Source organism: Anthonomus grandis, chromosome 13 (assembly GCF_022605725.1).
Source record: "Anthonomus grandis grandis chromosome 13, icAntGran1.3, whole genome shotgun sequence".
Classification (NCBI taxonomy): Eukaryota; Metazoa; Arthropoda; class Insecta; order Coleoptera; family Curculionidae; genus Anthonomus; species Anthonomus grandis.
Window position 1 is genome coordinate 17,832,218 of NC_065558.1, and position 13,150 is coordinate 17,845,367.

Consider the following 13,150-nt stretch of genomic DNA (forward strand, 5'->3'; position numbering starts at 1 on the left):
TAAGCATTAAACTATTTATTACCTACATCAAAACAACATTTTTGCCTACTCTCCTCCTACTGGCGATGTAGCTTTATCAGCACTCTCCATATCTCCTCCGCCTTCTTCATCTCCCTTTTCCTGACCCTCTCTTTTAGCATCGCCTTCATCAATTTCTTCTTCGTCGCTTTCCTGTTCCTCTTGGGCAGCTTCCTCAAGTACAGCTTCAGTTTCCTCAGCGGTTGCTTCTACAGCTTCGGCCGGTACTGATTCAACAGCCACTTGAGGCTCTCCGTCTTCTAGATTGTCTGCTGTCGGTTTGAATTTACCTATTTTAACTACATAAAAATATTAAACACAATTCATTTGCTAGGTTAACAGACTTACGTTTACGTTTGGACTTTTTCTTTAAATAAGTTATAATTTCGGCTTCAGGTGTATTATATCCAGGAGGGAAAAAGTAGGCGCAATCCAACTCTCCTATATCGACATCTCGACTTACATAGGACGGTCCTAATTCCATGAATTCCAAGAAAATATTCGGGTCATCTTTGACCAATTGGATAACGAGTTTTTCTTCACTAAAATAAAGTAATTTTCATGTTTAATATATTGTATCAATATGTGATTTGGTGAGATCATGGTATTCACGTGACTTACTAGGTGACAGGGGTAGCTCTAGCCTCATATTTCTCAGTCGTCTTCCCCAGTAGCTTTGCTTCCCCTGGCATATCGCTACTAAAGTAACCAAAACTCATAATTTTTCCTGGGTATTTGGTTGATAACTCAAATACTTCTTTGGCTTTAAGAAATAAAGTGTTATTTCTACGTAATAAAAAATAACTTCAAATTACCTTTAAAGGCATCATAAGCCACAGCAAGGTGTAAAGGCTGTTCCTTCAAATCAGGCATCTTAAAGGGGGTCGAAATGCTAGGAAAGAACAATTTTAAAACTGTTGCTTTATTAAGAGAGTTTGGAGGAGCCCAAATACCTAAAAACAAAATACTGGAATATACTTCATCTAACATAAATCTATGCTTTTCCCACCAAGTAAAACATTATTTTCCAACGCGTTTAACTCCTCTTCAGATAAATTTTGCTTCAAATCCAGCCAGTCTTTTGGTTTACCTCCGTCGATCCAAAGTTTCCTTAACTTCATTGCGGGGGATTTATCGTCTCCTGGCGGTTTTCGAGAATTTCCGTACACCATTTGAAGAACCACCTCATCTATATTTCCCGTTAAGTTTTCATTGCTGCGTTTGAACAAAAGAGCGAAAGACAAACGGTTGCTACCAAAGTCTTCGATGGTCTTTGAAGGAAACTTCACTTTGGAAAAGAAAAGAAGCTCTTCCAGGAGTTCAGGTAAGATTTTTACCTAAAATTAGGTAACAGTATGAGGAAAAGAAGTTTAAATTTTATTTCTTCAGTTTATTTTATATTTTTAAAGCAAATATATTAAATGTAACGTTGTGATACAAATTTTGAAATTATTATTTCTTTTTTCTTCAAAGTGCATGCTAATTAAAAAAGAAGCAAAAGCAACTAAATAATAAAATTATATTATTGGGATAATCCCTTTTTCTATTGGTGAAGATATAAAATCTTAATCCTTATAATATATCCGCCATCAGTGGCTTCTATAACCTCCTTTGCTTAGTTGCTTTAAGAATAATTGTCACCAGTCTTCACCATTGCATGGCTGCTTTCAAAGTATTGCTTCATCTATCTTGCTTTATGATAATTTTCGAGAATTATTCAATAACAGGTATAAGCTACTAATATCAAACTAAAACTAATATTTAACATATTGTAAGATATTTTAAGCACCGAGAAATCCGTTTCGGTTCCGAGTTCCGGAATAACACAAGTGGCACACCGCACGACGTCTCGAAGGTTAGCGAGAATCTTCCGGAACAGCGTTCTGCCAAGTATATAAGGAGCTGCATCGCCGATAGTTGTCAGTTCAGTGAAGTAAAGTTCGGAATATTGGCGCGAGATTTAAATGAGATATAAATAGTCATAAATAAATACAGTAGAAATTAATATTTCCAGTAGTCGTGAGTTATCGTGTTTTTGTACTGTAAGTGTGTAAATAAATTAGTTGACTATTTTCGAACGGGAAAAACCGCTACGTTGGTGTTAGGTGTGGAGTGTGAATTTGACGTCAGTCAACTGGACATTGAGGAAAACAAATAATAGTTAATTAAAATAAATCGGACTAAAATGTGTGAAAGCTAAAATGCCAAAGCTGTTGGATTTAAAAGTTATTGTGCTGAGTGAAAAGGAAGCGATAGGACGGGCAATAAAATGGTCTTGCAGGAGGCCATTTTACGCATTACTTGAGGAAGGCTGAGGAAACCCTATCGGTCGAATGTTGCAAGGTCTGGAAGATAAATTGCTAAAAAATTCCGCTAAACTAGAGGCTAAATTGCTGAAAAATACTGCAAAACTAGAAGAAAACTGTGTCACACTAAAAGAGAATTATCCCTTTACTGAAAGGGACATTCATTCATTAATGAAGGACAGAATCCAGGAAGTTCAAAACAAAATTGCAACATTAAACGTCAACATTGTTGATGAGTTGCCCTGTAGACATTCGGCAGTGGACCACAAGAACAAAGCTTGTGACAATACGAAATCTGTTGGACTGATGAGCCTCAAGCCAGCTCAATTTGATGGTACTACATTCTAAAATATTCATCAATGTCAGTTTGAAGCGGGTACAAATGCAAATGTGTGGTCGTTTAGGGAGAAGGCCATTGGCCTTGAGAAGAGATGCTGCTGCTATCCTACAAAGAATGTCCCTTGAAGAACAAGCCTACAACCACGTAGTGAGGCATTTGGAGATGTGATATGGCCAATTACATCTAAAATATGTTTACCACACGCAGTTGAAAAATTAATGCCAAAAGTGAGGAAGTTAAAGCTGCCAAGAGGCCGGTCCGGTGAATGTTCAACGTGTCCGGTGAATGTTTCCAGCAGAGAACGACTTCAAGGAATCAAAAGGTGGCAAAGTTAAGTGCAGCATTAGGGAGTTTAATGGAGGATGTAGTCGCCAGGACCGGAAGTTGGAGTGTTGGACATCTGGCAAAGCAGGTCACATAAGAAGACACTGTGTAGAAGGCGCTAGTTCTACTCCCGCCAATTAAAAAACTAAAGAAGGTCGACGCGAAGGGGCGATCATCGACCTGTATTCAGCAATCTCAGTAAAAGTAAATACCGCCCACGTTTCCTCACTGCAGCAACAGTATTTTCGTCCACGCGTGTGTGGATGGAACCCTCCGTACTGTGCTGCTGGATACAGGTGCGACAAAGACAATTATAAGACTCGACATAGTCCAATCTGGAGCTAAGAATCGGCAATTAAAATGGCTTTTAGAGCAGTGGCGGGGATCGAGCAAACGTCTATAGTAAAACAAACGTGACGTTCACCATACTTAGAAAAAGCTACATTTGAACATCCTATGATAGTGGGTAAGATTGAGGATAAGGTGATAATCGGAACGGAAATTATGAACACCCAGGGCTTCGAGGTAAGCTTTACAGGGAATCCTGAAGATAAACGATGAGGAACTTGTTTTACATCGTGAAAGGGTTACAGTGTTCGAGTCCTACTTCCGGAGGCAGCTTCGATACCAGAACGGAGCAAGATCGTTCTAGAGGGTTGCGTTGTGAGAGCAAGATCACAAATGATGAAGTAGTCATAGTCGAGCCTGCAATGCATGACGAGGCTGTTGGTCAAAGCATAGCACTCGAAAAGACTCTTATACGTGCTAAAGGGAGTATTCCTGTGAGGGTTGTGAATGTCAATCATTATTCTGTGCTGTTAAAGAAAAGCACGGAGTTAGGACACTGCTCTGCAGTTTGAGCCATACTTCGAGAAGTTGCGGATGTGCATATCAACCAGGAAGCCATTTTAAATGAATTAGAAGAGCTGGTATCGTCGTCGCGCACCGGTTTAAAGATCGAGGATCAAAGAACGAGGCCGATGTATTTGGTCCATAGATATCGAGACGTTTTTGATACTAGAAAGAAAGGAAGGACCAACATAGTTCAGCACGAAATCAATACAGGAAATGCTTGTCCTATTCGGCAGACAGCTCGAAGGCTAACAATGGCCAAGAGAGAGGAGACTGATAAAATCATTGTGAGTATAACCAAAGAAGGCGCCATAGAACCATCTAGCTGTTCATGATCTTTACCATTGGTACTGGTTAAGAAAAAAGACGACTCGACCAGATTCTGCGTAGATTACCGTGATGCCATTTCAACTGGGCAATGTTCCTGCTACTTTCGCTGATGGTAATGATTTTAAGTGAACTGTCCAGAAAGACGCGCTTGGTTTACCTCTATGACATTATTGTGGTAAAAAAATCATTATAAAAATCTAGAAGAAGTGTTGCTGAGACTACGAGTTCTGGATTCAAGTAGAGCCCAAAGAAATGTCATCTTTTTTGAGCTGTGCAGTTTTTGGGTCAAATCGTTTCCAGTCATGGAGTTGCAGTTGACAAAACAAAGATACAGACTGTCAAAAATTGGCCAGTTCCCAAAGACAAGCATGAGCTACACGGCTTCTTGCGATTATGCACTTACTACCAATACTATGTGAAGAGATTTGCGCAAGATTGTCGGGAAGCCTTCGATCACCTAAAAGAGGCTCTGACAAGCGCAACACCGAGCGAGTACTGTGGGCATAGAAGCCATCTAGGTCAGAGCGTAACTATTGCGTCACTTGCGAAGAGTTGCTAGCTATTGTCAAGGCGATGGAGCCCTTCTACAAGTACCTCTCTGGGAGGCAGTTCCTGCTGCTACTAACTAACAGCTTTAAAATAACTAATTCAGTTTAAAAATTCAGAGGGTCAAGTAGCAATATGCATAGAGAGGCTACATGAGTTTGACACTTAACACTGAGCAGGGTGAATCCATGGGAATGCGGATGCTTTATCAAGAAGACACTGTCCAGAGGACATTACCAAAGCGGGCAAAGCGGGAAGATGCTCAGTTGTTAGCCACCATCGCCAATGATACTTGGCAAAATAGGGATCTTATAAGAGACCAAGAGGAAGATTCCGATATCTAGTTAGTCCTAACTTGAATAAAAGAAGGAAAAAAGCCAACGCGGAAAGAAGTTATAAAAAAGCTTAGTATTCTCTCAATGTCAAGTCATGTGGAGTTCAACAATGGAACTCCCTAATTTTGGAAGATAGACTCTTGAGGCGGAAATGGTTGAAAAAGGAAAAACGGCGAATCGTTGTACCAAAATATCGGATTTCGGAATTGCTAGAGAAAATCCATGCTGATATGTCAGGAGGACACCTTGAAGTTACAGGGACCCTGGGAAAAGTGAGGGAAGGACTTTACTGGGTCAATAGCAAGATAGACCTAGGGGACTGGTGTAGGAAATGCTTTGTATGTGCGGCAAGTAATGGTGCGCAGAAAAAGCAGAAGACTTTGATGCGTCAGTGCAACGTAAAAAGGCTACAAAAATCAAGTCTTAATTTTTGTAGACTTTCTTAAAGTTTTTAGACTTTCTTAAAACTTTGTAGACTTTCTAGAATCTTAAATCAGACATATTTCCATTCAAGATGCCAGCGATCGGATGAAAGACGCGCATATGATGTCAATGCCAAAACGTAGATGTATGGCAACGGTGACTTGATTTGGCTCTATGACCCTAACAGACAGGAGGGTCTGTCATTGAAACTTCGAACATATTGGGATGGGCCATTGAAAACCATACTAGAAGCCATCAAAGATGTTTTTTACGAAATACAAAAGCTGCGAAAGAGTAAAGCTCGAGCAATTCACTTTAACCGACTAGCTCCTTATTGTGGAAACCACGAAGAGGCTGAGCCATGAGGCTGAGATTTGACATTTAATAAATTCACGGCCCATTCCCATCGTTCTAATGGCCAAAAAAATCGGTACAGCCACCGGTAAAGAGCGGCAAGGTTTGTTTACTACTCCAGCATTATATGCTCTGGCAAGGCGAAAGATTTAAAAATTTCCTAAGATACCTATAAGAATACCTGAGAGTGCAACAGAGTCGAGCAAACACTCAAGATAACCGATGAAAAGACTGGTAGAAAGATCTTCTACCTGGTTATTAAAGAGGCGTCATATCACAAGCCAATATATATAGGTGCCAAAATGCACAAGAACATTTGGGACGCTTTGTGTTCTATAAAGGAGGAGTTGCTTCCTCAGGATCGGAGAAGCTTAGTATTCCCCAAACTAGTATGCGGACTCGATAACTGGAGGGTAATACGCAGCCTGTTTAAAGTGGCATTTACGTCTATAGACGTGCAAGTTCTGGTGTGTTGTTATACTTTCCAATATCGTTCTCTGGAGAAAACCGTTGATTGTTATTTCTACAAGAGGTCTAGTTGCAAGAGGACAACCTTTTGCCGAGATCGACAATACCATCTTTGGCATCATGTGGGGATCAAATGCGCTTAGGGAGGATGCAGTTTAACGATATTTTAAACACCGGGAAAGTAGTTGATTCTCCGTTATTTCGAAATGATACAAGTGGCACACCGCACGAAGTCTTAAAGGTTAGCGAGAATTTTTCGGAACAGCGTTCTGGTCATTATGTAAAGAGCCGCATCGCTGATAGTTATTGGTTTTGAGTTCAGTGAAGTAAAGCTCGGAATATTGCCGCGAGACTTAAATCAGACATAAATATAGTTGTATATAAATATATAAAAACAATATAAACAAATATTTCTAGTAGTCGTAAGTGATCGTGTTTTCGTAGTGTAAGAGTGTATTTACACTTATTTTATTTATTTAAATTAGTTAACTATTTTCGATCATTTTACTTTACACCCAACGAATCTGAAAAAACGGTACAATATATTTCAAGATCCTTCTAAAAATAAAGCTAAAGCAAGTAAGTAGTTATTATTCAAATTAACGTATACAATAAAAAATATTCTGGAGCAGGAGACGACTTCACTTCAAAAGCAAAAGTAATGAAGTCAATATTATTAAAATTATAATAAATAAATGTAAGACAGTTATTCTGGAGGAGGAGCAGATCCTATTTCACAAGCCGTTGGTTCTTCAGGTACTCCTTCAGCACTTCCTGCTACTGCTGGAGATATCAGGTCTTGACTTCCTTCAATAGGTACTTCACCCTGTTCGGCTTCGGCTTTTTGACATACAAGAACTTCTTCACCATCTTCACCTTCCTTCACTTCACATTCTTCAGCTTCTTTTATTTCATCATCTTGATTTTCACTGGCTACTATTGACGGAAGTTCACTACCAGAACCTTTGAAAAAGATTTATTGATGCTAATAAAACAAAAGTTGCAAGAAAACCTCTACCGAGAGGCGCTGATGTTTCTGCTGTAGGTATTTGTTCTGGTTCCTCCTCTTCTTCTTCTTCCTCCTCCTCGGATTCACCCTCATCATAATCTTCAGGAAAGAATTTCTCGCATTCTGATTTACCCTCTTTAGCGTTTGGGGACATGTACAACGGTTCCAGTTGGGCCAAGGCAAATATACATTCACTTTTTTGTTTGGATACTTGAAGGACAAGCTTTTCTTCACTGCTGAGATAAAGAAGATAACCACATTTTTTTATAAGATGAGTACTTACTAGTTTCGTTCTTTTGGGGGAATTTTTTCAAGTTTCTTTAAGCTTTTGGCTACCACTTGGGCATCCTCAGGCAACTCGCTGCTGAATATTCCTTGCTTCATTATCATATTAGGGAACTGGTTGAGAATTGGTACAACCTATTAATGTTAAACATAGAGTATCTAGAACTGTTGATCGCTTATCAATACCTCATCCTTTTTTTTAATTGGAAAGATAACGGCTAAATGCTCTGGCTCAGGAGGTGGTTCTTCTATAGTGAAATCTGCAGTAACTTTTGGGAAATACATTCTTAAGGCTGTAGCTCTTATTTGAGGTGTTAAGGGAACCCAAACTACATGATCATGCTTCCGTGCTTCTATTAATATTAAACCGTTAGCAAATATCGACTTTTATTTTATTATAAACCTTTCTGTTCCTGTTCCTCATCTTCATCTAGAACTTTAAGCAGCTTTTTGGCAAAACTGTCAGGAGCTCCCGGAGGCTTTTTTGTTTGTCCGTAAATCATTGTTAAAATAGCATCGTCAATATCTTCAATGTCTGTTCTAGGAGCAACATTAAAAAGGATCATATGTGCTTCATTGTTGAAAAGCTCTTCAATAGCTTCTTCTGAAAATTCTTCTTCGACTTGAGAAAAAAAGCAGAGTTCTTTTATGGATGTTTCATCTAAATTGATCTAGGAGGTGGATTGGAGGTTGGGAGAAGATGGGCGATGTTAGGGTGAATAAGTACCTTTTCTGTCTGATTAATGTTAAGACCAGCTTCATCAAGGATTTCATTGAGGACCTCCTTGTATTTGTCTCTGGCAGAGGGAAAGACTAGGGCGCATCCATAATTAGGAAGGTTTGTCAGGATTTGTTCACACTCCTTTGTGCGCCTCTCCAACAATTCTTTTGCTCTTTTTCGGTCCTCTTTTTCTCTAAAAAAAATGGTAAGCCTATTCTTCATTTTTACTAACATTTACTCACTTTATCTGCTTTTCAATAATCTCTTTGGCATCGTATCTTACTTTTTCTTCGCTGGCCAAGTCAGTTATTTCTAAAAGAACACGATCTGTAGTTTGTCCATCGTGCTGGGCCTGCTCCTTTTTTAGTTCTTCCAGAATCAGCCTGGTTAGTTTGGGGGCGTCTGCTCCAAACATTAAGTTTACCATTTTGCCCTTCTAAAATATATAGTTGCAGATTCTTATAATGAAAATTATATGGTACCTACCGATACAAACATCCAAGTTGGTTCGCTCTTATTACGGAAGCGCTCTAAGACAGTTATCCCATCAGACTTGGCCTGCAACTATTTGTATTAAAAACTTTTTTAAGAGTCTCAGTCAGACATACCACAGCCAGATGAAGCATGTCTCCTCCCACCTCCAGCTTAATTTTTTTTAAATTGGCTTGCATACCCAAGCAGGGGCCGCACCAATCAGAATATACATCAATCACGATGAGTCCATCTTTTTGTAAAAGCTTTTCCCATTCGTCATCGTTGGTAACTTCGATTTGTAACTGTACTGGTTGACCTTTTTTGGCCATGTGTTCTCTTTAGAAGTTATTTTTTATGCCACAACACGCGCAATGATGATTTTTGATTGCGTAATGCCAAGGATTCTTAACCTTTTTGTGACATTGATATTTAAGTTGCTAGGACTGGTATCGATCAAACGTATGGGCCTAAAAATATATCAATTTGCTTATTAGCTCAAAAGAAGTTATTTCAAAATTATAATGAAATAAAATATTGATCCTAATATAAATTAATCTCTTGCAAAATAACTCCCTTGAAAGGCACTCTATTAAAGAAACCCCTCCTATACAAATTAATATAATATAAAATATTAAATTTCCAAGGTTACCTTTAATTACTCCCTATCGTATAGGGATCGATCAAATCCCCAAATTTCTGGATAACAGTGTTCTCCAGACTTAAATAATGAGATTTTGATTCCCCTCTCTCTCATAGCCAGCATGAAAGATTCTAAAGGGCAACTTTTTATTTTTTACTCGTTCTGGGCGCCCTTCGAGAAGATGAATGAGGTTATCAAGGTGAGCGGTTTCCCGAAGATCGTTTTGCAATATGGCCGATTGAACAAGTAGATTGTCGATTTTTTTCTCGTCCTCCTAAATCACAAAAAATTAATATTTTATCATATTATCTAGTATATTATATTTCACCTCAAAACTTCGCTTGATTTCAGTCAGCTCACGGTGCATATCAGTTTTTTCTTGAATGAAACTCTCAATACTTTTATCAATATCATCACTTATTCCTATACTGTTTAATAAATCAGCCCTGAAATATAGCACTTAAAAAACTACTTCATACGCTTAAGCTACAATTATTACCTATTGGGCACTTCCAAAAACTTCATTTTACTCTCCACACGCTCTTTTACTCCATTACCCTCTTTGCTCATTATACTACTATGAATACTATTGCCCAAATCACTAGTTTCTAAGGCAGCAGCTGCCCCTATGTTGCTTAAATCATTTATTGAATGATTCAGCTCTGACATATCGCCTAAATTACTGTCCATATCTAGAAAGAAAATATATTTTGATGCAATAATTATACAAGTCTGAAATGTCACCTGTTATGATAAGCTCCATCATAAGCGACAACATATTATCTTCTTTATTGGCATGATAGTCCTGAATTTCACTAGCCATCTGCCTTTCAGTATCCACATCTCCATCGCTTGTTTGAAAATTAAAAACTGGAAGATTTTTATCTTGCATAGATTCATCAATTCCATGTTTAAATGGTAAAGTATCGTATTCATGCATTAAATGCTTGGAATTGGTGGTCTTGTAGTTAATCTTTCTTAGCAGATCATCTTGTGTTTCTTTGTCACTCAGGCTGCAATATTTTGAGTAGCTGATGATGCCTAACAAGGCCTTGCTCTCGGGGTTAACTGGGTTAATAAGACTCATCATTTGCTCCTTAGAAGGTATTTTAATATCTCTGGCTCTTTTGTAGTAGTTTGACTCTGCATTTTCTATGAAACCTTCCACACTCTTTTGGCACACTATAGCGCTTAACGAAGTTTCTTCTTTAACGTTGCACTTGATTTTTTTAATCTGTTGTCGGGATCGAGTCTACAAAAATATAACAAATACTAAATTATCCAAAACCATTGATAAAACTTACTTTTTCCAGAATACCGCTAGAACCTTTTTCGGTTTCATGACAAAAGGTATTAGAAAAGTATGTCTGGAACCATTACATACATATATAACACTGAATCAACATAAATATTTTAAACTTACCACGTCTGTTAATACATCCACACATTCCTCAATATCATCGCTATCAGATATAGAGGCTTCTATTAATTCACTAGTAGTTTTATCACTAGGGTCATCATAATCACAGCTTTCACAAGTTATCGATAGCTGTCTGGTAATTCTGGATATCCTCTTAACCGTCCTGTTTTGTTCTTGGTAACTGGGCATGGCTTCGTCTATTGATATGTCATTTAAACACCAACCAAATTGGTTGTCCTGCGGGTGATCGTGATAGGTACCGTCTGTGTTATAGTAACGCATATTGCTGAGATCTGGAAATGTAGATAAATTAAGAATTATGTTTTATGATTACAAATGCTTAAAGTTAAAAGTTTAAAAACATTTTTGAGGTCAACCAACAGATCCGTTGTCGTTCTTCAGACAGGAATATCGTATTTCTATGTAATAAAAATCACTTTTTGAGTTAGTAATCCAAAGGTGGAAATAAATAAATTTAAAATTTATTTAGTTGGCTAGAATCCCAAGGGTGAATATTAAGCTTAAATGCGATTGGAGAGAAACTGAAGTGTATGCATATTAATAATATAACTGAATACTATGCATATTTTGGTTGTCGCAGACTTAAAAACCGGTTTCGTTTTTCATATGCTGTCATTGAATCAGACAGACAAGCAGCTATTGAGAATACTCTCAATATTTTAGGCGGAAGAGTCACTTATGGCTTCTTAAGACTACAAGACTAGTCTTGGTCTTCAATTAATATCATCTCATCAAATCATATCAATACCATGTTTATAGTTACCTTTATACAGGGTGTTCATTTGAAAACTTCCCACCACGGATTTATCGAAAATCACTGTTTAAAAAAAATGCTGAAATACGTCAAAAGGTTTGTCAAGGGGGACAACTTTCTAACCTAAAATTACTTCACCCCCTTTCACCCTCTGCTAATTTTTTTCCGCATTCTTTTCATAAGCGAACACAGATATCATAAGCGAACTGTATTTATTGTTATACCTGCTTAGTTATTTATAGTTGCTAATGAAAATAAAGAATTTATTTTGCCGTCAGTTACATTTGTGACAGTCTTGGAATAGTGAAAATTTATTTGTTGAATTGAAGATTTTACTTCCAAAATGGTTTACACAATAGAAGAGTGGAAATTATTCTAATTTATGGTGCCCAAAATCAATGTGCTCGGCAAACTGCCGTCACGTTTAACACCAGACATCCGGGGAAGATAACTTCGCATAGGTATGTTTTGGACCTTGTTACTAGGTTTACTGAAACTGGATCTGTTGCAAATAAAAAACGTGATCATCGGCGAATTTTGGATGAAGCCGCTTAAGTTGAAGTTTTGGGTCATTTTGGAATAAATCCTAATACTTCATTACGCAAAATTGTTGCTGCCATTGGTATTTCATTAGGCTCTGTTCACACAGTTACCAAATTTCATAAATTTCATCCATTCAAAACCAAAATATTGCAAGAGTTAACCGAAGACGATTTCGATAGGCGAGTTGAGTTTTGTGAAAAAATGAGTGAAGCGATTAATGATAATACTATTCATGTAAAGAATATCTGCTTCAGCGATGAATGCACATTTTTCCTAAATGGATTTGTTAATAAGCATAACTGTAGATATTGGAGCAATGAAAATCCACATGCATTTGTACAAGGGCATTCCCAGTACCCTCAAAAAATATATGAGCAGGCATTTTAGGAAATAAAGTGATTGGGCCATTATTTATTAACGGAAATTTAAATGGAGACATTTATTTGGATATGTTGGAAAATACCATCAATCCGCTTATCACTGAATCCATTGAAAACCAAATCGATGATGATGGAAACCCTATACTTGATGAAGCTGAAATATATTTCCAGCAAGACGGCGCTCCTCCTTACTATGTTCTTCCTGTTCGGCAATGGCTAGACGACGAGTTTCCAGATAGAATGGCCTGCTAGATCTCCTGATATAACGTCGTGAGACTTTTTTCTATGGGGTCATTTGAAATCTATTTTGTTTACTCCCCAACCTGAAAGTTTGGATGAACTTCGTCAACGCATCATCGAGTTTTTCATAATGGCACCAAGAAAAGGAGCAAAGGATAAAAACGAGTTAGATGAAGATGAAACACTACCCCGAATTCAAAATCTAGTAAGAAAGAGGGGTATGATTAATTCAAAATTATCACGTTTATTAAACGTTTATTTTAATTCTTTAACGGAAAGTGCTAATCCATCAATAATTCTTGAAATTGAATTGAGGTTGAAAGAAATAGAAACAAAATTGCTTACAGATTTTTTAGAGATTCATTTT

General features: G+C 37.7%; 2 protein-coding genes across 4 annotated transcripts in view; both read right to left on the reverse strand.

Moving 5' to 3' along the window:
* Nucleotides 1-9,248, reverse strand: LOC126744182 (uncharacterized). Its single transcript, XM_050451542.1, has 14 exons — nucleotides 8,920-9,248; nucleotides 8,798-8,869; nucleotides 8,554-8,747; nucleotides 8,318-8,504; nucleotides 7,994-8,261; nucleotides 7,777-7,943; nucleotides 7,589-7,725; nucleotides 7,315-7,541; nucleotides 7,006-7,259; nucleotides 1,028-1,355; nucleotides 834-971; nucleotides 640-781; nucleotides 367-560; nucleotides 1-317 (listed from the first exon to the last, which is right to left on the reverse strand). The coding sequence occupies exons 1-14, from the start codon at nucleotides 9,112-9,114 to the stop codon at nucleotides 46-48; spliced, it is 2,775 nt and encodes a 924-aa protein (XP_050307499.1). The 5' UTR covers nucleotides 9,115-9,248; the 3' UTR covers nucleotides 1-45.
* The window catches only part of LOC126743743 (uncharacterized), a 24,539-nt gene continuing 20,498 nt past the window's right edge, over nucleotides 9,110-13,150 (reverse strand). For 2 of the 3 annotated variants that reach the window (XM_050450958.1, XM_050450959.1), the window contains exons 2-8: nucleotides 10,849-11,138; nucleotides 10,730-10,792; nucleotides 10,170-10,677; nucleotides 9,925-10,117; nucleotides 9,754-9,871; nucleotides 9,435-9,699; nucleotides 9,110-9,252 (exon numbers count right to left, since the gene is read on the reverse strand). In XM_050450958.1, coding sequence (XP_050306915.1) covers nucleotides 9,505-9,699; nucleotides 9,754-9,871; nucleotides 9,925-10,117; nucleotides 10,170-10,677; nucleotides 10,730-10,792; nucleotides 10,849-11,138 — 1,367 coding nt within the window. In that variant the 3' untranslated portion in view covers nucleotides 9,110-9,252; nucleotides 9,435-9,504. The remainder of the gene's footprint in view (nucleotides 9,253-9,434; nucleotides 9,700-9,753; nucleotides 9,872-9,924; nucleotides 10,118-10,169; nucleotides 10,678-10,729; nucleotides 10,793-10,848; nucleotides 11,139-13,150) is intronic. The other variant, XM_050450960.1, reaches the window with a different exon arrangement.

What these genes read in the sequence shown, in the direction of transcription:
- LOC126744182 (XM_050451542.1), bottom strand. Translation starts at nt 9,114, where the DNA reads ATGGCCAAAAAAGGTCAACCAGTACAGTTACAAATCGAAGTTACCAAC. An exon ending in ACATGCTTCATCTGGCTGTG is followed by an intron (nt 8,870 to 8,919) that starts GTATGTCTGACT and finishes AAATAGTTGCAG; the next exon opens with GCCAAGTCTGATGGGATAAC. An exon ending in AGAAACATCAGCGCCTCTCG is followed by an intron (nt 7,260 to 7,314) that starts GTAGAGGTTTTC and finishes TCTTTTTCAAAG; the next exon opens with GTTCTGGTAGTGAACTTCCG.